A 26,212-nucleotide genomic window follows, 5' to 3' on the forward strand; every position below is an offset into this window, starting at 1 on the left:
GTCTCAGCAGTTAAGAACACTGACTGCACTTCCAGAGGTCCTGAGTTCAATTCCCAGCAACCACATGGTGGCTCACAACCATCTGTAATGGGATCTGATGCTCTCTTCTGGTGTCTGAAGACAGCGACAGTGTACTCACATACATGAAATAAATAAATAAATCTTGAAGGGCTGATAGAATTCTGTACTAAAACCATCTGGCCCTGGGCTTTTTCTTTTTCTTTTCTTTTTTTTTTTTTTTAAAGAAAGTACAAGAAAAAGAAATGAAAAGCAGAAACAGAAGCAAAATATTTTTCACAGGTGTAATTATATACCTAGAAAATTTCAAGAACTCTGCATTAGAGATAGCAAGGTTGTAGGATATAACGTCAATATACAAAAATCAATTGTTTGGTGCTGGAGAGATGGCTCAGCATTTAAGAGCACTGGCTGCTCTTCCAGAGGTCCTAATTCCCAGCAACCACATGGTGGCTCACAACCATCTATAATAGGATCTGATGCCCTCTTCTGGTGTATCTGAAGACAGCTATAGTGTACTCATATAAGTAAAATAAATAAATCTTTTTTTGTTTGCTCTTTTGTTTGTTTGTTTGTTTGTTTTTTTCGAGACAGGATTTCTCTGTATAGCCCTGGCTGTCCTGTGACTCACTTTGTAGACCAGGCTGGCCTCGAACTCAGAAATCTGCCTGCCTCTGCCTCCTGAGTGCTGGGATTAAAGGCGTGCGCCACCATGCCTAGCTATAAATAAATCTTTAAAAAAACAATTGTCTATTAACAGTATAGATGGAAATTAAAGTTCTAAAAATGTGTAATAACATTGAAAGCCATGAACTTACTAGGAATAGCAGACAAAAATCTGTATACTGAGAACTATAAAATATTGCTCAGAGAAACTTGAGGAGTCAATCAGTGGATTGAGTTGCTTAGTGTTTCCTTCAGGACTCCTATCCTTTCTGATCTTTCTGGATCCTCAGAATCTCACCTTACTTGAGAGCAGGGCTTTTGCAAAAGTAGTTTAAAGAGATCATATATTTTGGAGTAACCACAGAATCCAATGACTAGTGGTCTTAGATTCAGAATCTTAGAAAAGGAAGATCATGTGATGATGGAAGCAGAGGTTAGAGTTGGGTTACTATAAACCAAGGAATGTTGCCTTAGTTACTGTTCTATTGCTGTGAAGAGACACCATGGCTACAATGGTTTGAATATGCTTGGCCCAGAGAGTGGCACTCTTAGGAGGTGTGGCCTTGTTGGAGAAAATCTGTCATTGTGGGCTTTGAGACCCCCATCCTAGCTCCCTGGAAGCCAGTCTTCTCCTGTTTACCTTCAGAACAAGATGCAGAGCTCTCAGCTCTTCCTATATCATGCCTGCCTGGACCCTACCATGTTCCTGCCTTGATGATAATAGACTGAACCTTTGAACCTGTAAGACAGGTCCATGTTGTACTTATAATAGTTGCCTTGGTTATGGTTTCTAGTCACAGCAGTAAAACCTTAACTAATATAATGACTGACCAAGGCAACTCTTACAAAAGAAAGCATTTAACTGAGGGCAGTTTCAGAGGGTTAGTCCATGATCATGGTGGGAAGCAGACAGGCATGATGCTGGAGCAGTAGCTGTGAGCCTTACCTCCTGATCCATAGGTGTCAGGCAGAGAGAGATAATAAGTCTGGTGTGGGCTTTTGAAATTTTAAAGCCCACCCCCAGTAATATACCTCCTCTTACAAGGCCACACCCACTCTAACAAGACCATGCCTCCTAATCCTTCCTAAACAGTTCCACTAACTGAGAACCAAGCATTCGAACATTTGAGCCTAAGGGGACCATTCTCATTCAATCCATCTCTGGTAACTGGACAAGACAAAAAGAAAGGTTCCCTACAGCTCTGCTGCAGGAGTGTGGCCCTGATGTCTTGCCCTTGGACTTCTGTCTACAGAACAAAGACAAAATTCTGTTGTTTGTTTTATGATTTTTGATTTATTTGAGACAGGATTTCTCTGTGTGACAGAGTCCCAACTGTCCTAAAACTTGCTTTGTAGACCAGGCTGGCCTCACACTTCACAAATTTGCCTGTCTCTGCCTCCTGAGTGCTTGGATTAAAGGCATGTACCAGCACATCTGAAAATTCTGTTGTTTTAACTACTAAATTTATGGTAATTTTTGTGGTTGCTCTAGGAACAAAAACAACTTTGAGAAAAAGGGCAACAATGTTAGGGGACCTAAACTAACTAGAAGATGAATATTATAACTAGAAGCTTAGTAACCCACTGATCAGACAGCCTAGCAAACCCACTGTTCAGGTCTCTAGCAAATATACAGCAGGTGTTCAACTTTAATCATTAGGAAATCACAGGGGAAACCATAGGTTTGTTGTTGTTATTGCTTCTGCTATTGTTGTTGCTCATCTCTGTCTCTGTCTTCGTCTCTGTCTCCTCCTCCATCTCCTCCTCCTCCTTTTCTTCTTTCTTCTTCTTCAGTCCCCACTTTCAAAAAAGTCATCCATAGCAAATTTTGGTAAGGTTGTAGGATGCCTGGAACGTCCCCATCAGCAGGGATACTCCACAATTTTCTCTGAAACTCGTGGGCTAGCACGTGTGAGGCCCTGGTTTGTTCCTTAACACTGAAGACAGGGTGGAGGGTGAGAGAGAAAAAGAGAGGAGGAGCAGAGGGGCAGGAGAATTCTCTGAGCTAGGGTGGCACTCTCTAGGGAGGTCGAGGCAGGAGCATAGTGTGTTGGAAGCCAGGGTTATAGGGTGAAACCCTGCCGCCATGTCATTCCATTCATGTGACATTCTAGAACATGGAAAATGACTTCTAGGGACAGGGAGTCTGTACAGGGTGCTGCTTGGGGAATGTAGGGAGCAGGGAAAGGAATCACACAGGAACATGAGGGGTCTTTGGAAGTGAAAGGTATGCTCATTTGAATAGATGATTTCATAGGTGCTCATATCTGTTTAAATCTGACCAAGTAGAAACATTAAATATCTTTTGTGTATATGTGTCAATTGTACCCAAATAAAGCCTTAAATGGGCAAGGATTTGAGTAGACCTTAGCAAAGGGAAGTGACTGGTCAGCAGCACAGGATGTCCTATATCATTAGAGAGATGCTCAGAGAGTCCCAGTCACAGCCACTGGGACGGCAGGGTAAAAGTGCAGGAGCACCAAGCCCTGGTGAAGCTGGGCCTGGCACCGATGCTCTCTGCCATGGGAATGTCAGCTGGCACAGTCACCCACCCAGTAATTCATTGTCTAAAAGCACAGTCAGCAGTTCTACCCCTAAATATTAGTCTATGAAAATAGGGCCAACATGGTGGCACACATAATCTCAGCACTCTGGAGGCAAAGGCAGAGGTAGGCAGATCTCTGTGAGTTCAAAGCCAACCTTGTCTATGTATCTAGAGTTCTAGGACATCCAAGGCTACATAATGAAATCCTGTCTCAAAATAAACAAATAAATAAAAACTTGTGTCCAAATATATGTATCTAAACATTCATAGCAACTTTATTTGTAACACCTGGGGGTTGAAAACATCTTAAATCTCTCTCAGTAAATGAATGGGAATAAATGTTGAAGCATCTCTGAAATGGAATACTACTTAGTAATAATAATAAATAAAAAAAAAAACAAAACCCAATGGACTACCAATACATTCAGTGCCATGGACGAACCTCAAAACCATGTCAGGGAACACAGCTAGAGATAAAAATAGAAGATGCGGCTTCTTTTATTAAAAGTATAAGGAAACCCAGATGAGTCCTTCCTGTGACAGAAAACAAGTCACCGGCTGCCTGAGTTGGAGGAGGCAGGAAGCTAGTGAGGACAGCATCGAATCTTGGGGCTGATAGCAACATTCTGTCTCTAGGTTGTTGTCATGTGGGTGTGGACATTTGCCAAAAATTGACCCTGTGTTCTTCTGATGTGTGAGTTTATGTTATGTGAATTATATTTCCGGTAAGTTGATTCATAAGAGTCCTTACCCCCACCCTGGTTTAGCTACTCTGCATTCTTCCTTGGCTGAATGTGGTGGTGTTCTTGTTGTCCCTGTACTTCTTCAAACCCCAGCAGTGCAACGTGACCTATAGACAGACACCTGATCCTGCCATTCTCTGCATATGATCCTTTGCCTGCTCGCCAGTGTGGATCCTTAAAGTGGCCAGTAGTGCTTTCTGTCTGTCCCTCCCCTGTCTTCCTGCTCATCTGTATACTGTATGTGTGCCTGGTCCCCACGGAGGCCAGAAGAGGGTTGTTGGATCCTCTAGAACTGGAATCACATGTGTTTTTGAGCTGCCATGTAGGTACTGGGAATTGAACCCAGGTCCTCTGGGAGAGCAGCCAGTGCTCTTAACTGCTGAGCTGTTGCTTCGGCTCCCAGATTATTTTATTTTAAAGAAAACTATGTTTGTTTGTTTGTTTTGAGACAGGCTCTAACTCCATAACCCAAGCTAGCCTCAAATTCTTGGCAATCAATCTCTTGCCTCAGCTTTCTGAGTGCTAGAATTATAGGTGAGAGTCACCATGCCCAGCTGAAGAAACTTTTTTTGTACGGAAAAAAGATTCTATTACTTTTTGTCTTTAATTTGTGGTTCTGGGGAATGTCTGGGAGATAAAGGGCATGTCTGGCAGATATTCTGCCAATGAGGTTTTTTTGTTTGTTTGTTTTTTGGTTTTTTGGTTTTTTGAGACAGGGTTTCTCCGTGTAGCCCTGACTGTCCTGGAACTCACTTTGTAGACCAGGCTGGCCTTGAACTCAGAAATCCNCCTGCCTCTGCCTCCCAAGTGCTGGGATTAAAGGTGTGCGCCACTACGCCTGGCTGCCAATGAGTCTTTATCTGCAAACTTGAACACTCTAAATTTCAGTGGTAAGATTAATTTCTTCAATGTTTGATATCATTTCCCGAGCCCAGCTGGCCCCATTGAATCTGTGGTTCTTGCCTGTTGCACTTAATCTTTCATACTTTTTTCAGGTCCGCAAAATCATTACAGTTGCCGGTTCTTTCACCAGTAACCATACTACACAGACTCCTGATTGGCCCAAGAATGTGTCCATCCATCCTGAACCATCCGAGCACTCCAGTCCTGTATCTGGTACTCTGCAAGTAAAAAGCACTGAACACAGTCCAACTGATGCCCCTCTTCCAGTGGCTCCCTCCTACAGCTATGCCACCCCCACGCCCCAGGCCTCTTCCCAGAGCACCTCAGCTCCACACCCAGGTAAGTCCTCAGCTCCTATCCTCAGAGATGAGAGGACGTGGAGAATTAAGAACAGAGGAGGTATGCCTGCCTGCTGTACTTTAGAAACAAAATAGCCCCGTCTGTGCCTCTGAAAATGTGTGCTTTGGAGCCCAGATCCCTAAGTCAGCAGCTGCCCAACCTGGGGGACTCATTGGGGCTCATTTTCTTAGAGGCAGATTCTGCTGGGACCTAAAGGCACAGATTTGCTGGGTGTGGTGGTGCATACTTGTTATCTTGGCAGTGGAGGCAGGAGAAGCATGGATTCAAGTCACCCTTGTCTGTCAGCTTGGAATAAGCCTGAGCTACCTGAGACCATCTAAAACAAGCAAGCAAGCAAAACCATAGTGAGGGAGGATTTGATGAGCAGGGCTTAACAAATGCAGAATTAGCGGGCAGGGCAATCATGCTGGTGCACCCGTCAGGCTGTGGATCAAGCATTGCCGGCCTGATTCTCAGAACATCTTTATTTCCAAAGCAACCACAGGAAGGACCTTAGACCTAGAGCTTCCTTAACAAGCCGGCTTATGGGGCAGAGCTGAGTTAGTAGGTGGAGAGAGTTCATCAGTGGCTAGTGGGTGACCCTCAAAACGTCAGAGGCAAAGCAAAACCAGTAATCACAGTTTTTGCCATTCTGTTTCCCAGGGTTTCCTTTGTTGGTAATAGAACATGGTGTTGAGATAGTCCAGTTCCACAGCAGCATGTGATTTCTGTGTCCAGGCAAATGCCTGCAGGTTGTCTGTGTAACTGAAGGATTTGGCTCGTGCTGTATTGACTAGCTAGTTTTGGTCATTTATACTTTCTCTGAGTATAATGGCTTCCTTTTTTCTTTTCTCCCCTTCCCCGCTTAGAGTTATACCAGAAAGCTTTTATTCTCTCTCCTGGGACAGCTGCAAGCTGCGGCTTTCATAAAGGATGGTTTCATTTTTCTCTAAGTGCAATGTTCCCTAGAAGAGACAAGAGAAGTCTCAGGCTTCCCATTTGTCCAGGAAGCCCTTTCCACCCCAGCCTTGGAACATGAGTTGACTAGCCTGTTGTTTGCTGTAAGGTCTTCAAGAATTGGCCTCATGTCAAGTAAACAATTACTGCCAGAGGAATAAGACTGAATCAGTAGTTTTCTGTGGTCTGAACTGTCTGCTCTCCCCAGTCCTCAACAATTATTGGGTACAAAATATCAATAATGCCAATGTCGAGAAATTCAAACACATAGGAGATAGGCGGCAAGTAGTGTCAGAGCCATGTCTCAAGTAGGAAAGTAGCACTGTGGGTGCTTTAGAAAGATTGACATACCTGTCATAGCAAGACCAATGGACTGGAGTGAATGGAGCACAAGTGGGAGAGGGATTCAGAATCTGTGAACAATGAGTCAGTAGTTGTAGCAACTGCAAAAGAAAGGCAAGCCTTCTTTCTGACGGCCCTCTGCCTTTGTTATTTTATATCTTACTTTAAAAGCATTCACCCAATAAAAGTGTCATTGAAACAGAATTTGAACTCTTTGGCACACCTGGAGACCAACATTAGGTGAAGCCCAGTGGAGAAGAAATCGGAGCACTGAATCTGGTGTTGCCACGAAGTGCTTCAAGGTGGGGGCGGTGAGCAGGAGTGAGGGCCATGGGCCTGACAGGCGGGATTTACACTCCTTTAGATTTGCTAAGCAGCGCTCACGGATGACCTTGAGAGACCTTTCCAATGGGAAAGTGGGTACAGAATCAGACTCGAGGGGATTAGAGACTAGACAAGTAGCAGATGAAGACGATGGCTGAGGGTGACTTAGGAAGGGGAGACATGCCGTCTGGATGTGCTGCTGAGCCCGCTGCTGCCACTTTGTTCCAGTTGTAAAGGAACTGGTGGTGTCTGCTGGGAAGAGCGTCCAGATCACCCTGCCTAAGAATGAAGTTCAGTTAAACGCCTTTGTTCTTCCAGAAGCAGAGCCAGGTAAGATATCCTTTCCGGGAAGCATTTCAGTTAGCATTGGTATCTACAAGCCTCAGTTCATTTGTTTTTGCAACAGCCCTTTGAGGTTGGGATGTGTATGTGGGCACACATCTGCATGGACACACATCTGCATGGGCACAGGAGGCAATGTTCTGCCCAGCTGCAGATCAAAGGTTCTGTGTCATTAGCGCTTCTGGGTTCCACATAAGCTAGATAAGTGCTTTGCCAGAGCTACCCCTCCAGCCTGGTCCTACAGGCTTTGATGTCAAGCCTGTGTCAAATCCTAATTCACTCAATTATTAGCTTAATTATTTAAGCAAGTTACTCCTGTGTTTTTATTTCTCCATAAAGATTGGACCATAATCTTTATTTTACAATGTTACCTTAAATGGTAACATTTAGTAAGCATCTTTTTTTTACTTTTTTTTTTTCTTTTTAAAAAACTGTTGATTAGTTCTTTCTGAACTTCACATCGTGTACCCCAAACCCACTCATGTCCCCCTCCCCTTGTACTTACCCTCCATCCTTGCAACCTCCCCCTGCCCAACAGAGAAAAAATATCTCATTGTGGAAGCTGTAGTGTGTCAGTGTGTCCCACAGTATACCCACAAAACCAGTCAGGAGAGAGAGAGAGAGAGAGAGAGAGAGCCCAGGTGGGCCTTAATATTTTTTTAAGATTTATTTATTTGCTTTATATATGTGAGTACACTGTAGCTGTAAGGATGGTTGTGAGCCTTCATGTGGTTGTTGGGAATTGAATATTTAGGACCTCTGCTCGTTCAGTCCTTGCTTGCTCCGGCCCAAAGATTTATTCATTATTATATATAAGTATACTGTAGCTGACTTCAGACTCAGCAGAAGAGGGTGTCAGATTTCATTACGGGTGGTTGTGAGCCACCATGTGGTTGCTGGAATTTGAACTCAGGACCGTTGGAAGAGCAGTCAGTGCTCTTACCCACCAAGCCATCTTGCCATCCCCACTTTCTTTCTTTCTTTTTTTTTTTTTTTAGGATTTATTTATTTGTAAGTACAATGTTACCGTTTTCAGACACACCAGAAATGGGCATCAGATTCTAATACAGATGCTTGTGAGCTACCAGGTGGTTGCTGGGAATTGAACTCAGGACCTTTGGAAGAGCAGCCAGTGCTCTTAACCTCAGAGCCATCTCACCAGCTCCCATTTCATCTTTTAAATGTATGTTAATATACCACATTTGATTCATAAAACAAGCATAATCTCTTCAGACCTCCCTTTTTTTTTTTTTAAGCAATTATGTATTTTATGTGAGTACACTATAGCTGTCTTCAGACACACCAGAAGAGGGCATCAGATCCCATTACAGATGGTTGTGAGCTACCATGTGGTTGCTGGGAATTGAACTCAGAACCTCTGGAAGAGCAGTCAGTGCTCCTAACCTCTGAGCCATCTCTCCTGAGACAGGAGCGGAGTATTGAAAGTTGTTGATTTGTGTTACTTATGTTAATGGCTGACCAAGTAAAGTGGGCTTCCTCTTTCAGGCGAGCCCTTCTGTTTTATATTTGGGTGTTTCTAATTCACTATTCTTGGCTGTTTGTCTGGAGACACTGCTCAGTGTTTAAGAACATGTTCTGCTTATCCAGGGGACCTGAGTTCAATTCCCAGTACCCACACTGGTAGGTTATAACCACTTGTAACTCCAGCTCAATTGGATCTTGGCCCCATAGAGCACCTACACTCTGTTGCACATACCCCTACACAGACACGCATTACATATAATTTAAAAATAATGAGAATACATCTTTTTTAAAATGTAATCTTTGATATTTTTGAGACAGAGCCTCACTGTGTAGGCCTGGCTGACCTTGAACTCAGTGAGATCCACCTGTCTCTGCTTCCAGAGCTCTGGGATCAAAGGTGTGTACCTGGTGGACCTCAGCATTCTTAATGTAGGAGTCTGATACTAAGCAGTGCATCTGCCCAGAGTGTGCTTGCCCAGAGCTGGATCCCTTTCCCTTATGTACTATTGCTCTTGAAATGGCATTTCCCAGGGGTTGGTGAGATGGCTCAGCGGGTAAGAGCACCCAACTGCTCTTCCAAAGGTGCAGAGTTCAAATCCCAGCAACCACATGGTGGCTCACACCATCTTCTGGAGTGTCTGAAGACAGCTACAGTGTACTCACATATAATAAATAAATAAATCTTAAAAAAAAAAAAAGAAATGGCATTTCCCAATCAATTCATTCCAATTTCTTTTTTCAATTGAAAAGAATATTTCATGCAGTTCCTCTTCCAGTTCCTCTTGATCTCCCTCACCTACCCACCCAATTTTATGTTCTTGTTTTCCCCTCTCTCTTTCAAAAGCAAAAGCAGATAAAAAACAAACAAACCCAACCCCAAACAAGGAACAACAAAAAGCCCCACAGAAACAAAAATAAAATAAACAAGCAAAACAAGCAAAATGAAACAAAAAGCCCATAAAAATACCACTGAGTTTGTTTTGTGTTTGCCAACTATTCCTGGGCCTGGGACTTCCCCTTAGTGTGATATACCAGGGAGACTCCACTGGTGAAAATTGATTTTCTCTCTTTGCCAAGTTGGTTTGTTGATTAGGGAAGAGATGTGTCCTCCCCTCTCAGTGCCGGGACCCGTCTGGCTTGAACCTGTGCAGCTCTCATACACAGTGCCACAGTGTCTGTGAGCGTGGGTGTGCACCGGTCCTGTTGTAGCTGTACTGATGCTTCTCTCATGAACTTGAGTGACCTTATGTTTGTGTGTAAATGTTTAGGATTCAAATACCCTCTTGGGGCTTTTCCTTTAGCGATATGTAGCATCCTTCCCTATCTCTCTTCTGCTCTCTCTCTCTCTCTCTCTCTCTCTCTCTCTCTCTCTCTCTCTCTCTCTCTCTCTCTCTCTGTGTGTGTGTGTTTTATCCTTTTACCCTGCCATGATAACAATCCTTGATAGTGAGATATGTTTCTTGGATTTAGCAGAAAGTTGGATCCTGTTTTCATTATTATATCCTGTCTTTATTATTGGGGAATCTCTCAGTGTTAATTGATTCTTGCTATTTTGTAGTTAGAGTCCCCCCCCCATGATTTCATTTACTGTTCTGTGAGTTTTTATTCCTTGTGTCTTCTTGGGTGTGGTTAATGTCTGCATACTGAAGTTTTGCCCTTGTAGAACTGGATTGGTAGATAGAAATTGCTTCTTTGGGTTTATTGTGGAATTTGTTTTTCTTCGTTGATTGTGATCAGTGGTTTTGTTGGCATCTGTGGTGTCTCAGAGTTAGTAGAACATCTGTCAAGGACATTTCGGCTTCCAGAGTCTCCATTGAGAAGTCAGGTATTATTCTGATAGGTGTACATTTATACACGACTTGTATATTTCTTTTTTCTGTGTATATTTTAATTTTCTTTGTTTGTTGAGTGCATTTACTGTTTTTGTTATTGTGTGTTGTAGGGAATGTCTTTTCTGATCCAGTCCATTTGTGCTTATATGCTTCTTATACCTTGATATGTTCCAGAAATTTTCTACGATTTTGTTAAAATATTTCCTGTGCATTTGACCTGGGTTTCTTCTCCTTCCTCTATGTCTGTCATTCATAGATTTGATCTTTTCATAGTGTCCCATATTTTCTGGATGTTGTATACCTGGGTTGGCTTTTTTTTTTAGACTAAATTTTTTTTTTAAGATTTACTCATTTATTTTATGTATATGAGTATACTGTAGCTATCTTCAAACACACCAGAAAAGGGCATCAGATCCCATTACAAATGGTTGTGAGCCACCATGTGGTTCCTGGGAATTGAACTCAGGACCTCTGGAAGAGCAGTCAGTGTTCTTAACCACTGAGCCATCTCTCCAAACCTAGATTTAATTTTTTAAAAATGAGCTATCCACCTCTCCTGCCTTGTCATTTGTTTGTTTGGTTGGTTGGTTGTTGTTGTTGTTGAAAAAAGATTTCTCTGTGTACCTTGATTGTCCTGAAACTCACTCTGTAGACTAGGTTAGCCTTAAACTCCTAGAGACCCACCTGGTTCTGCTTCCTCCATGCTGGGATTAAAGGAAGGTATGAAGGAATGAAAATCTCAACCCACTGTCTCTTTGCTTGAGTGTTTAGTTCAAGGTGGATGAGTTCGGTCTCCCCTGAAGATGGAGGTGGGGAAAGCATTCCCTTAAGTAGTGCTTGCTCCCGCCTCTGCTCTGCTGTGGAAGTCAGGCCCTGCTCTGCAGGATTTTCCCCTAACTTGTATTTGTGCACATATTTCTGAGTTATTGTCATGCTGCAGATCAGCATTCCAAAACACACGTTTCTTTCAAATCCATGAACAGGTTCTTTAGTTCTCTGAAGTGGCTGGTTATACTTTAAAGTTGGGGCCACTGAGGCAGAACCCTGTTCTTCATATTCTTCTTCATCCTCTTCTTCCCTGTGGTGGCCCACTAGGGTCTCTGTAAGGTTGGAAGGTCTGGTTTCCAACCCCTGCCCAGATTGACAGTCAACATCTGTCTACCCACCTGCCCCATAAGCATGCCCACCCATACCCAGGGCTGGATTTCTGCCTATGATGCATACGTCATTCTTGAGGGTTTCTGAGTAGGGATATCATCCCTTTTGGAAGACTGTTTTTAGCTTTTGATATATAAAATTATCAGTTCCCAAACCATAGTGAATGTGTTTGCTATGTGGAGATTTTCTTTTTAAATTACAGTTTGAAGAATTATCTCTTAGCACGAGTCCTGGCTATTGCTTCTCTGCCTTCATACTTGCCTTTTGTGCATGCATATTTGAGAATAGCTAGGAATAACAACAGGCCAAAATCATACTGGTATTGTGGAGGAAGGCTTATAAAATACAGATTGCTTCTCAAGTTTTGGATGATTGGCTTTGGGCGCTGAGTTCACTACTAGAGTTCAGTAAGTGAAAGTGTGGCTGAGCTCTGCTAAGCATTTGTGAGAACTAACCTTCTACCTCATCCTACCTTTTCCCTGCTAGAAATGCAGTTGTCTCCAGTTTCAGTCCTTTTACTGGGGGATTCCACATGGATACCAGGATCTTCCTCGGGGCTATGTAGTGATAGTCTGAGCTGCAAATGAGGGCCATTTAATGCTTCATTTGAACTTAATTAATTTCAGTGGGGCCTGTTTTAAATGGGCCATGCCCTTCCGTCTTCTGCAGCATGTTATTTAGCTCAGCAGGAATGAAGTAGCTCTTTTAACTCACAGGGTGTGATGACCTCAGCTGGGCCAGCATTGTTAGCACTCGGTAAAAAGCTATTTTTGAACCATGTTATTTAGAAGTCATTGCTGTTCTTTGTTGCAAAAGAAGTTTTGTGAGAAAATGACCTTTGTTCCCAATGAGTTCATCTGTAGTGCTTGATAGGGTAGGTATTTTCAGTGAGAGACACCATGAACAACCTGATTTTTTTTTTTTTTTTTGAAGATGGCTTAGGGGTGGGTATGGGACAGAAAGAGCACTGTCAAGAAACCCTGGCAGAGTCAAAAGAACCTTCTCAGGAGAAGGGCTTGGCTTCCCTCCAGGCTTTGGGGTAGACTCTTAAAACTAAGGCTTTGTCAGGGTTTAGAGGAGGTTTGTTATTGGCAGGCTGTGGGAGCGATTTGTTATTGGCAGCCTTTTGTGTGTAGGTGCATGTTTGCATGGTTTTTCTCACTGCCCTTCTATAGGAGAAACCTACACCTACGACTGGCAGCTGATCACTCATCCTACAGACTACAGTGGAGAGGTGGAGAGGAAACATTCCCAGAGCCTCCAACTGTCCAAGGTGAATCTGTCTCCTGTCACTTGTGGGACAAGGGGAGAGGAGGTGATTTTCTGAAACAGAGACAACCGAGTTCCTGTTCACACTGAAGTTGGGAACAGTATTTCAGTTGTGAAGCCTTCAGAAAGTCACCATGGCGGACAGCCAGTGTTTGTTTAGCATATAATTCTCAAATTTTCATTGCTGGTGAGAAGACTGTACCATGGTAGTGATGGCTGAAAATATACACTCAACAACTCTGTGAGGTGGCACACGCACTTCAGAGTTCCAAAGATGAGCGAGGTTATTTGTGTCCACACGACTTTATCTGCTGGTATAGTTAGTCCCTTGGGAATTCAGAGTAGTTATGAGCATTAAGTGTCGGAGTCCTTTGGCCCAGCACTTCCTGCATCTAGAAGCAGGTCATTGCTTGATGTAGCAGCCAGTCAAGATTACCCAGTGAATTATCATAGTCTCTCTCTATATCGACCAGGCTGGTCTCGAACTCAGAGAACCCCCTGCCTCTGCCTCTGGAGGGCTGGGACTAAAGATGTGTGCCACCATATCTGGCCAAAGTCACAATCTTAATAGTGAAGAACTGTGGGGCTGTGAGTGTAAGGGAGGAGGGGGGAGGGAGAGAGCCCTCGTCCAGTCAGAGTTCCTGTGCTCTGGGCAGGCAGACTCGGGAGGACTGCCGGATGCTTTCTACATGGCCCCGGGTGAGCATCTGGCTGTGTGAAGCCACTGGCCCCACACGAATGGGGGTGGACAAGGGGCAGCCCCCAGTACCAGGTTCTCAGTCTCTGGCATCCCACACTGGATACAGCAGAGGAGCTGAGAACAGAATAGGAGCCCCAGTGATACGGGAAGAGGGCAGAGGGCAGAGGGAGAGAGGTTCCCACCCAGGCAAGAGTCCTTAGTGCGGGCCTTGACGAACAGAGACAGTCTATGGTTTTAGAGCTTTATTGTAGAAAGGCAGAGGGAAAGAGAAAAGGTAGAAAGAGAGAGAAGCCGGCCATGGCCAAGAGGAGAGAAGGGGGGAAAGGAGAGAGAAAGAGAGAGAGAGAGAGAGAGAGAGAGAGAGAGAGAGAAGAAATGCTAGAGAGTAAGAAAGCTTAAAGAGAGAGAGGTAAAAGCTTAGAGAGTAAGAGAGAGAGCAGCAAGAGGGAGAGAGTGAGGTGGGGCCAAGCAGCCCCTCTTTTAGTGAGCTTGTTATCTTGTTGTTGCTAGGTAACTGGGAGGAGTCTAGCCTGAAGGTCAGAAGCTTGGGACATTGTGTACCTGGCTGCTAGCCACCAGCCTCTCCTGTGGGGGACTGTGGGGGCCATAACTTTGATAGGAGCCAGGGGTCCAGGAGACATGAGGGAAAACCTTCCATCCCGTGTAGGTGAAAATTATCACCACCGGGTCCTACTGGGGTTCACAACCTCAACTGGACTGGGGACCAGCCTGTCTGTGCATAGCCCATTGCCCCACAAAGAACAGTAGAGTTTAGGTGACCCAAGAAGCGGTTAATTGCAGCAGAGGGTTCGTGGTCAGTGATGGGGCACCTGAAGGCCTGCGGTTACCACGTGTCTCTTAGAGGTAACTTATGACAGGAGCCATGGCAGGAGCTACTTCCTGGGTAAAAGGAGAATACTCTAGAAAAAGAAGCAGGGCCAGGGATCTCTGAGGCAGAGCCTGTGGAGGAACATGGTCCAGCATGCAAAGAGAAGCAGATCCTGGTGGCAGAGCTTTGAGTGCCTTTGAATCTCTTCATTAGTTTTTATATTGTGTGTATGGCTGTCAGGTACAGCAGTAAGTAATGACCTGCTGGCCATCTCATTGGCTTTATCACTGAGTCTTCCTATAGCGCAGAGAACCTGTGAGAGGCATGTTCAGATTTTCAGTTAAGAAATATGGCCTTCCACAGATTGGGGAAGATTAGACTCAAAGTGGGAAAAAGAGCACAGAATCTATTGGCAAATTTAGGTAGGAAATGATACTATCCTGAGTAAAAACTCTGAAATAAAAAAATTAAAACAAGAAGCAATCTATTCTGTTCGGACCATGTAGCAGACATGTTGCTAATTGCTTTACTTTTTATTGTCATAAAATNTCAAAATAATAGGTAGTAATTTCTGTTTTACAAATGAAAAATAAGGGCTGGAGAGATGGCTCAGTGGTTAAGAGCACTGACTACTCTTCCAGAGGTCCTGAGTTCAATTCCCAGCAACCACATGGTTGCTCACAACCATCTGTAATAGGATCTGATGCCCTCTTCTCGTGTGTCTGAAGACAGCTCCAGTATACTCATATAAATAAAATAAATCTTAAAAAACAAACCAAATAAACAAATAAAAATATTTTAAAAGGAAATGGCTTGGCCAGAGTTCACAAAGCCATAAAGTGGTGGATGGTATCTAGAATCTTCTGCCTCTGAGGCCATGCTTTCTTTCATAGCCACTGTGATGAACGAATGGAGAACCAGGTCACTGCAGTGTGGATGAGGGCAAGTAGATGGCCCTGAGATGCTAGGGGGAAGTCTAGGGTAATTACAGCTCTAAAAACTTCTGGGCCAGGTGAGATGGCTCAGCGGTTGAGAGCACTGACTGCTCTTCCAAAGGTCCTGAGTTCAGAGCCACATGGTAGCTCAGAACCATCCGTGGTGGGATCTGACATCCTCTTCTGCTGTGTTTGAGGACAGCTACAGTGTACTTACATATAACAATAAGTAAATCTTTAGAAAAAAAGTAGACTTCTGGGGTGGATGAAATGAGAAGCAAGGGGAAGAAGCAGTGTGAAGGAGGTTTACAGATGACTCACTTGGAGCGGAGCTTTGAGGTACATGTGGTGGACTTGATCCATCAGCACCTGGAGGAAAGGACCAAAGATCAGGAGATGAATCTGGTTCAAAAGATAAATTCATGTATCTGCCTAAAATTGAAGCTGTCGTCCAGCTGAGGTCTGCCAGGGAGAGCATGTGAATCAGGTTGGGAATCAGGGGCATGTTGTGCTTCAAAGCCAGAAGGCAGAGGACATGGAAGGAGCAAGACAGAGTGGGGAGCCTGGGATTTGGCATTTGGAGCAGAGATGGGCTGATTAGTATTCATCCAAAAAAGATGAAAAAAAGAAAATCTTTATTTTCTCTCACGATGTTCATTTTAATATCATAACAGGAAGAACTTGGAAACGAACCAAGTATCTAACAATGCAGAATGCTTGTGTGAATTATGATACATATATTTATTCATGTACTGTTCTATAGTCATTAAAATGAATGAATGTTAAGATTATATCATACCCAGGAACATTACTTATGCTAAGTGAAGGGAATAGAGAACAATTAAAAGTATGATACTTTAACTTCTTAGCTAGACCCAATACCAGTGATGTTTGGCTGGGACAGTGACAGGTACATGCCTGGCTCTGAGGAATCGAGCTGAAGCCAGGGGTGGTGGTACAGGCCTTTAATCCCATCACTTAGAAGGAAGAGACAAAGGTATCTCTGTGTGCTTAAGGCCAGCCTGGTCTACATACTGAGTTTTCGAACAGCCAGGGCTACATAGAGAAACCCTGTCTCAAAAAGACAAAGCAAAACAACCAACCAAACAACAAGAAGAAGAAGAATGAAAGAAAGAAAAGAGATGATCTGGATGGAACTAATTTTTGTTTGTGACCAAGGGTTATAGGAGACAACACTAAACACCAGCTTGTTGGGATGGTGACACCGTGGTGGCATGACTGCGATCCCTCTCTATATTGTTTCTACAGTTAGCAGAAACTGGAAGGGAAAATCAGATTTTAAGAACTATTTAAAGCCGGGCATAGTGGCGCACGCCTTTAATCCCAGCACTTGGGAGGCAGAGGCAGGTGGATTTCTGAGTTCAAGGCCAGCCTGTTCTACAAAGTGAGTTCCAGGACAGCCAGGGCTACACAGAGAAACCCTATCTCGAAAAACAAAACAAAACAAAACAAAAAAATCGATTTAGTAGTTTGTTTGTTTGATTGGTTTTGGCTTTGGTGGTGGTGGTGGTTTTTAGAGACAGAGTTTCTTTGTGTGGCTCTGGCTGTCCTGGGACTCACTCTATAGACCAGGCTATCCGTGAACTGAGAGATCTGCCTGCCTCTGCCTCCTGAGTGCTGGGATTAAAAGTGTGCACCAACTCCCCTGGCCTATTTGTTTTTGGCTTTCTTGTTAAAGTTATTTTTCTATATATGGGTGATTTGCCTGTATGTATGTATGTATGTATGTATGTATGTATGTATGTATGTATGTATGTGTATGTATGTATATGCAAATGTGTGTATGTATGTATGTATGTATGTGTGTATGTATGTGTATCACTTGCATGCCTGGTACCCAAGGAGACCAGAAAAGGTTGTTAGATCCCCTGGAACTAGAGTTAACAGATAGTTGTGAGCTGCCATGTGGTTGCTGGGGATTGCACTCAGGTCCTCTAGAAGAACAGTCAGTGCTTTTAACTACTTAGCCATCTCTCCAGCACCCCCATTTGATGTTTTTATTTTTAATGAGATGTTTTTCTTTGAAGACATGATTTTTAAATTTGATAACTGTGAAGTGGAGTGGTTGGATCTTTAGTAGTTCCTCTGAGAAGAAAATGGGAGTATAGGGAAATTGAAACCCTTCTGTTCTAGATGCAGCCAGTAATAAGAATCACATAAAAGAGCTGTGTTTCTCATTAATTTAACCCATCTTTAATCCTTTAGCTAGTGTACTTATTTCCACTTTGAAAACTGGGCAAGGAAAGAATGCAGGATTCAGCAGGGAAGGCTTAGGTCCTCTGCTGTCCAAGCACAGCTCCGGCCCCAGGCTGGTATCTAAAGGATTTTCTCTTCTCTTGTCAGCTGACTCCAGGCCTGTATGAATTCAAGGTGGTTGTGGACGGCCAGAATGCCCATGGGGAAGGCTACGTGAATGTGACAGTGAAGCCAGGTAACTCCCACGGCTCCTTCTACAGGACTCCTGACACAGAGCTTTGACCTCAGGCTTTTAGATTCCTATTCTTTGGGGGTGGGGTAGAGGTGTTGTATTCTGTTTACTGGGCAATTCCTAGTCCAGCATAGCAATTGTAGCAAAGTGCACTGTGCTGGGCCCAGGAGCAGTAGTCACTGGTCTGTACCCTAAGGCCAAAGCAATGACTTGTCTACCAGAGATTCCAAGTGGGCAGGCCTGGGAGATGATGTTGTAATTAAGAAACCTAAGGAAACTCTGGAGAGTCACACAGGAGGGTTGGCTAAGTGACTTCCAGAAGTCAGAGTTCCTCGTTTCAATAGGTCCAGTTCTCTCACAGGAAAGGTAATCCTGAATCCAGCCTTTTGACAGAGCACAGGACAACAGAAAGGCACTGGACTTTGTGCTTGGACAGACATTTCAAAGAAGCTGGAGACTGCCTGTCCTGGCACAGATCAGTGTCCCCTTCTTCTTGTGTTGGCACTACAGATTTTTATTCCTTGAGCTCCAAACCTAAACTAAGCTTCACCAGGCATTGAATGTGTGAGCCGCAGGCTAGGCCTGGAGCTCAGTGGAGAGGCGCTGAGAGCATGGGTGAGGCCTGTGCCACGCTCAGCGTGGCAGGAGGAACATGAAGGGTATTCGTGTGTACTTAGGCTCAGCATGGAGACCATCTGGTCGAGTATCAACAAGAAGCGAGTAGCTTTGCATCTCTCGGTCACTCAGGTGAACTAGAGGGTTTGTGGTACTCACACGGTCATCTTGGACACTGCATCTCTAGCAGGCTTGTGCAAAAGGACACTTTGTTTGCTAAAGTTTTAGTGCACATTTCCTGTCCACCTCTAGTTGAGCTAACCCAAAAGTAGTGATTGGTACCCACAGAACTTTGCATTGGCTTGGTACACGTGAGCATGGAAAATGCACAGGGCCATGGAGTGATGCGCTTATTTCAGTCCAGCTTGCAGGAAGTTGTGAGCTGAAGGTCAGTTCAGACTACATAGCTAGCAGGCTCAGTGCAAGCATGGTCTTGGGAACAGTCAGTTTTGGAGCAGGCCTGACCAGGTGTCTCACATTACCAGGGCAGCCTGGTCTACAGAGCAAGTTCTGGGACAGCCAGGGCTACACAGAGAAACCCTATGTGAAACTACTAATTTGTAATCAACACAGACATAGTCTACCTCTCCTAGAATGTAAAATTTTCTCTCCCAATTTCTTTTTGGGTCATTTTCTTGAAGAACCCCGTAAGAACCGGCCTCCCATTGCTGTGGTGTCGCCTCAGTTCCAGGAGATTTCGCTGCCAACCACTTCTACTATCATTGATGGCAGCCGTGAGTATCTAGTGCTGTGGAATTGGTCTCTGCCGGCTCTGGGGTTAGCGGCATCCATGATCCACTTAGATCAGTGTTTCTAACTGTGTTATGCGAAGGTCAGCATGCAGAGCAACTGATTAGACATGTCCCAGTCAGGCCACAGTTAAAGTCTTGTTTGAAGTAACATTTCTACTCAGAGAAAACAGGATTGGGCATACATTTAGAATTACTTTAGTTGAAAGTGGCTGGTTTTCATATTTGCTTGGATGTTTCCTTTCTTGGTTGTAGAAATCAAATTCTTGTCTACATCCTAGGAATGTTCAAAGACATCACTGCCCAAAGGCTGTTGTCAGCCTCTTGAAGAGGCTCAGTGTGTCCCCTATCTGGGACTATATTCTTTTTGGTTTTGTTTTAATGATCGAAGATTTATTTTCATTATTTTAACTATGCATGGTGTGTGTGTGTGTGTGTGTGTGTGTGTGTATGTGTGTGTGCACAGGGCCTCACGGACCCAAAGCCATTCCATTCCCTAGATGGAGCCAGAGTTACAGATGGTTGTGAGCAGCTAGACATGGCTTCTGGACATTGAACTCTGGTCCTCTGGAAGAGCAGCATGTGCTCTGGGGCCATAGTTTCTCCAGCTTCTTCTCTTTATTAATTGTGACCCTGGACTGAGGTTTCTGGAGCTGTGGGTGTGGCTCAGTGGTGCAGTGTTTGGCTAGCACGCACAAGGTCTGGCTTAGTCCCCTGCACTGGGAAACAGAATAAGAAATAGCCCCAACCTGAAGTGCTCAGGTAGGTTCCGTCCCGCCCTCTGATCTGCTCAGTCCCCACCACATTGCCTGTCTTGGCGTTGGCATGGTTTTTGGCTGTGGTAGCCCCTGCCCTGGCCCAGGATACTCGAAAGGTTAAGCGTTTTATGTCAACTCTTCTGCTAAGAAGAAGGGACCAGGAAGAAGCAGGTGTCAGAGAAAAGGGGGAAGGCTTCTGTACTGGCTAGCTTTGTGTCAACTTGACTCAGCTGGAGTTATCACAGAGAAAGGAGCTTCAGTTGAGGAAATGCCTCCATGAGATCCAGCTGTGGGGCATTTTCTCAATTAGTGATCAAGGGGGGAGGTCCCTTGTGGGTGGGACCATCTCTGGGCTGGTAGTCTTGGATTCTATAATAAAGCAGGCTGAGCAACCCAGGGGAAGCAAGCCAGTAAAGAACATCCCTTCATGGCCTCTGCATCAGCTCCTGCTTCCTGACCTGCTTGAGTTCCAGTCCTGACTTCCTTGGTGATGAACAGCAGTATGGAAGCATAAGCTGAATAAACCCTTTCCTCTCCAATCTGCTTCTTGGTCATGATGTTTGTGCAGGAATAGAAACCCTGACTAAGACAGTTTCCAATAATACTTGTTGCTTTTTAGATTGGAGTAGGTCCAAGTTGAATACTATGAAGAGGCACTATGAAGGGAGTGTCTCTCAGTCTCCAGAAAGCCAGTGGTATTTCTGCCTGTGTCTTTGCTGAAAGTTTTTCGGCAGTCTTTTGCTTATTCATGCAGCCGCATGTCACACGCACCGTCATTTATGATGACCTCATCTCTGTGGATGGAATATTTCTCTAATCAGAGCATAAAGTGCTTATCCCTTCTTCAAAAATGACTTCTGCTGAGTATGCAATGTCATGGGGTGATGGCGTGCTTGTTTGCAGTGTCTGTTGGCAGCCATTTAAATTGCTTTCTTTTTTATGATGAGCAGTACTAGCACAAATAATCCTGTCAATAAGACGTTAACATACATGAAAGTGTACCTGTAAGATAAGCTTGTAAGCCGATTCTTGCGGAGCAAAGAACTTGTCACCAGAGTACTGTGCGCAGAGCCATGAACTGTTATCAGTCCAGCTAATGTGAGGCCCCTTTCTCTATACTTTTACCATATTGTGAATACAAATTTTTTATTGCATTTTCTTATTGTATATGCCATGGGAGGGTGGTGCAGGCATTGGAGGTCAGAGGGTGACTCGTGGTCAATTCTTGCCTACCCCATGGGATCTGGGGATTGACTCAGGTGGTCAGATTAGTGACAAGTCTGCTGAGCCATCCTGATGGCCTGAACCCTTTTTTCAACCAGTACGCTAGGTTAAAAAGTAGTATCTCAAAGAGTTATTTTAATTTGCATTTCTTTTTAAGTGAGGTCTCAGTATGTTTTTATGTATTTAAAAGTATTTCTTTTTTATACACTATCATTTTAACTCGAGATTTCCTAAGTTAGAGTCTTTAGTACATGATATAGGAATACTCATAACTGACCCAGTATTCCCAGGGAAAAACTGCTTTGGAGAGAGAGTCTGACTTTATGTTTTTCTAGCTTGAGCTCTCTGAGTGGGTGCTTAGTGAGTGGTTGCTTGGTTTGTGTAAACGGGGTAAGTGCTGAGGTCCGGCATTCTGTGTTATAACCAATTTTCTTTGTGGTCCAGAGAGCACGGATGACGATAAAATTGTCCAATACCACTGGGAAGAGCTTAAGGGGCCTCTGAGAGAAGAAAAGATCTCTGAAGACACAGCCATACTAAAACTAAGTAAGCTCGTCCCGGGGAACTACACCTTCAGGTAAAGTAGGATTCGGCTTCACATTGACCCTGTAGGGTCAATAAATGCAATAAAAAATTTGTATTCACAATATGGTAAAAATATAGAGAAAGGGGCCTCACATTAGCTGGACTGAAAGTATCCGTTTGCATTGGGGTTGGTGAAGAATTCGGCAGTGTGTGAGTGGTCACAATAGGGATGCTTCTCAGGACATCATCTCTGCAGAACCTCTGCATTGTCCTTCTAAAAGCCGTGTCAGGAGGACCCAAGCATCTCCTAGGAGTTGTGTGCTGGGGAAGGGCCCGTTGTCTCTTGACACCACCACCGACATCCACAAGTGTTCTTTCCCCGCAGGGACATGCTTTCCCCGTGTAAGATGCCTGCAACTTTCTTTTCTTTTGTTTTTTGGCTTTTCGAGACAGGGTTTCTCTGTGTAGCCACGACTGTCCTGAAACTTTCAGGCTGGCCTTGAACTTAAAGATCTGTCTGCCTCTGCCTCCCAAGTGCTGGTATTAAAGGTGTGCGCCCCCACACCCGGCAGGATTTACGTTTTGCTAGCAGTTTAAAGGTGATTTGTGGAATCTTTATTGAAACTTTTTGAAAATTTTGATTCAAAGAAAATCCTTCCAAGAATTACCATTGACATTTAGAATGTGTGTTATTAATGAGGCTTTAGGAGCTGGAGAGATAGCTCAGTGGTTAAGAACACTGACTACTCTTCCGAACATCCTGAGTTCAAATCCCAGCAACCACATGATGGCTCACAACCATCTGTTATGAGATTTGATGCCCTCTTCTGGGGTGTCTGAAGACAGCTACAGTGTACTTACATATAATAAATAAATTTTTAAAAAAAGAATGAGGCTTTAGGCTTACTCTAGGGCATTCGTTATATTGGCATATTTATGTTGCAGTATACTTGTAATGAGTATCATGTACCTTATGCAGATGATAGGGTTAGATAAAGTTGTTCGTATTTAGTAACCTCTGAGTCACACAGTAGAGGTCAAAAGATTTCTAATCCTCCAGTCATGCATCTTCCCACTTCACCCTGGGACACACGCACATGCACGTACATCTCACACTCACACATGCTCACACACACACTAACACACTCTTACACACACACTTATATACACATACTCACATGCGCTCACACTAACACACACTCACTAATACACACACACACACACACTCACATACACACACACACACACACTCACACACAGACACACACACACACACTCACACACAGACATGAGTCCCACAGTGGCAGATGCTGCTGAGACATTGAATACACAGGAAGGGGTAGACATGCTCTCCTCTGGAGAGCTTACAGAGTTCCTCATGGAAACTGAGGTCTAGAAAGTAGATGGCTCTCCAACAGATTAAGAAGGGCATTCAAAGAATAGTATATATTACTTGAAGTGTGTGTGTGTGTGTGTGTGTGTGTGTGTGTGTATGAGTGTGAGTGTGACACATGATACCTGTCCTCCATGGATCTAAGGTTACTGAGTTCTAGATGTTGTTGGTACCATGGAGTTGACATCATAGCACAGCCCTTCTGTACATGTGCCCTTTCTTGGTGGCATTCTCACTGGCTCTTAAAGTACAAGAGGGGACAGTGATTTCCAGTACAGCCTGGAGCCCTCTCATTGGCTTAAATGGGAGTTTCGAGTTGATGTTTACCTTAAGTTTCTTAGAACTTTCCCACTTAACATAGAATTTACCCTGGGCTGGTTGATACTTTTTAAAAATAATGACAAATATGGACATAGTGGCACAGACCTATAACCACAGCACTTGGGAGACTGAAGCAGGGACCTCATACTGAGCTAAAAAGCAAGACCAGCTAAAAACAAAATAAAACGCAAAACCCAAAAACCAAACCAACCAAACAAACCAACCCAAAGGTGACAGGAATGACTACTATTTCTGGAACATGTACTGTGTGCAAAATGTTTTTCTGATATTTTTTATCTCATTTAATCCTTTAAACAGGAATTCTGGTTATTCTCATTTTATAGATGAGGTAATTTTGGCAGAAGGTTAAGTAGCCCAAGGTCACACAGTGGTCTGCCTTCAGTCTGAACCTTTCACCACAGTGGTAACCTATGGTGTGGGGTAGGTGGGGGTAGGGAGTGATGCTTTTTTTTAAAATCTATGATTGGGCTGGGCGTGGTGGCGCACGCCTTTAATCCCGGCACTCGGGAGGCAGAGGCAGGCGGATTTCTGAGTTCGAGGCCAGCCTGGTCTACAAAGTGAGTTCCAGGATAGCCAGAGCTATACAGAGAAACCCTGTCTAAAAAAAAAAAAAAAAAAAAAAAAAAAAAAAATCTATGATTGGATGAGCTTTTGATTCTGTTTGATCGGCTCACTCCTGCTTTTGCATGGCATTAATTTGCCCTAGCCTTGCAGCAAAGTGCTGTTCTCTAAGGTCTCTGAGGGCCCGCCAAGGACCCTCCCAGAATAGTCAGAACAACAGCAATGGCCCATGTGTCTGTAGTGCGTCAACAATCACAGACCTGTGAGAAGTCAGGGTCTGGGGAAAGAGTCTGAGTACCATGATCCTCTTGTCCAATACTTGAGCTTTTTTAAGAGTCCAAGCATCTATGCCTTTTTGTAAAGGCTACAATACCCAGAATGCCCTACAGACCACAGGTCAAAGGTAAGATTGGAAGGAAGCCCCCACAGATGTCTGGCTATGTCTGAGACTGCTGGTGAGATTTAAACAAACTGCATGTCTTTTCAGAGCTTTTCTGTCAGCAAAATGGAAGGATCCCAACTTCCCTGCTCCCTTACGCTCACATTCTGAGATAGCACTCGAAGCTTTAGGCTGGTCAGCCAGAAGGCACCGTTTGGGTGGAAGTCTGCTCTAATAAACCCGGCTTCTCCCTGCACATACTGAGGGCATGCTGCGTAGGAGCATTCCTTGCCACCTCAAGCTCCCACCTTTGTGGAGTGAACCTTCGTGGTCTGTCCCAGAGCTCTGGGCCCAGCATGCCCACACCCATTTTTGTGCTTCAGCATGGCTGAAACAGAACAAGGGTGGAGAGCCTGCTGCAGGCAGCATGGTGTGCTGTCTGTGAGCTCTGTAGGAATGGAGGCCAGGGATTACTCCTCCCTAAGAACGGGCTTCTGAGCCAGGCAAGGCGTATACCTGTAATCCTGGCACTCCGGAGACAGAAACAGAGGCAGACAGATCTCTGTGAGTTCGAGGCCAGCCAGGGTTTCTGGGCTTTGGTATCCATGATATACTCTACAAAGTTTGAGCATGCCTCAGCACGTGAATAGACACAATCTGCTGCTGGCATATAGGGCCTGGTGACAGATCCTAAAGCCACTGCTATCAAGCTGTGATCTCTTCCTATGGGTGTGGAAAACATGAAGGTTAGACTTTCCAGAGCTTTTGTCGGTGTTCAGGTAGATATAAAGCATCCGGAACTTCACCTGGTACACAGGAAGCCTCAGTCAACTTTAGTTCTAATGTTAGTCTGCTTTTGCAGCAGGATGGGTAGAAGGGGAACTCCTGCCACCTTGGTGGTGCCCGGTCCTGATGTTCAGTTCTCCTCCCTGCTAACTCTTCTCTCCTAACAGCTTGACTGTTGTCGACTCTGACGGGGCTACCAACTCCACCACTGCAAGTCTGACTGTGAACAAAGCTGTGGACTACCCTCCCGTGGCCAATGCAGGCCCCAACCAAGTGATCACCCTGCCTCAGAACTCCATCACCCTCTTTGGAAACCAGAGCACTGATGACCATGGCATCACCAGCTACGAGTGGTCGCTCAGCCCAAGCAGCAAAGGGAAGGTGGTGGAGATGCAGGTAGGAGGGCACACCACACCTCCTCTCTCAGGGGACAGGGAGGCTCTGATTCCATCAACTGCTCAGGGTTTATTTCTGCCCCATTCCATTCCCAAATTCAGGCTTGTGCATCTAGATTTTTAAAATCCCCAAACAAATTCAGAAAATTACTGGTTAGTGAAAGTTTTAGACCCCTGATTATCAGATTACCTGGAACTTTCAGTATTAGGAGGCTAGGTAAGAATTTTGTCTCTTAATGGGTGACCCAACCCAGAGAGTCACACTACACAGATGCCACCAGCGGGTAAACCTTCCTATGCTCATTGGAGTAGATCATCTAGCTACAAGACGTCCTCCCCAGAAGTCTGTGAAATAAGGCACTTAAACAAGTAGAGTAACCTAGGGGGCTGCGGTGAGTAGGGACCTGTTGCTTCCTGGGTCCTGCTGGCTGCTATCACGTGGGGAGATGGTCTTCGTGTTAGTTGACAGTCTTGCTAAGAGCAGACAGAAGTCTCGTGACTTTTGGGTGGAATTTTCCAACCATTCAGCACTACAGGCCAAGCAAAATGCCTGCAAGCAGAACTCAGCCCTAGGCCACCAGGTTTTGCTGGGTGTTTGTTTGTTTGTTTGTTTGTTTGTTTTCGAGACAGAGTTTCTCTGTGTAGCCCT

At 44.5% G+C, this 26,212-nt stretch overlaps 1 protein-coding gene across 4 annotated transcripts in view; it reads left to right on the forward strand.

Moving 5' to 3' along the window:
• The window catches only part of Kiaa0319l (KIAA0319 like), a 94,754-nt gene that overhangs the window by 50,429 nt on the left and 18,113 nt on the right, over positions 1-26,212 (forward strand). For all 4 annotated transcript variants that reach the window (XM_029539480.1, XM_021200730.2, XM_029539482.1 and 1 more), the window contains exons 4-10: positions 4,968-5,214; positions 7,066-7,167; positions 12,830-12,927; positions 17,752-17,839; positions 19,093-19,185; positions 21,627-21,759; positions 25,336-25,564. In XM_029539480.1, the coding sequence (XP_029395340.1) occupies positions 4,968-5,214; positions 7,066-7,167; positions 12,830-12,927; positions 17,752-17,839; positions 19,093-19,185; positions 21,627-21,759; positions 25,336-25,564 (990 nt within the window). The remainder of the gene's footprint in view (positions 1-4,967; positions 5,215-7,065; positions 7,168-12,829; positions 12,928-17,751; positions 17,840-19,092; positions 19,186-21,626; positions 21,760-25,335; positions 25,565-26,212) is intronic.

Source organism: Mus pahari, chromosome 6, assembly GCF_900095145.1.
Source record: "Mus pahari chromosome 6, PAHARI_EIJ_v1.1, whole genome shotgun sequence".
NCBI classification, from domain to species: domain Eukaryota; kingdom Metazoa; phylum Chordata; class Mammalia; order Rodentia; family Muridae; genus Mus; species Mus pahari.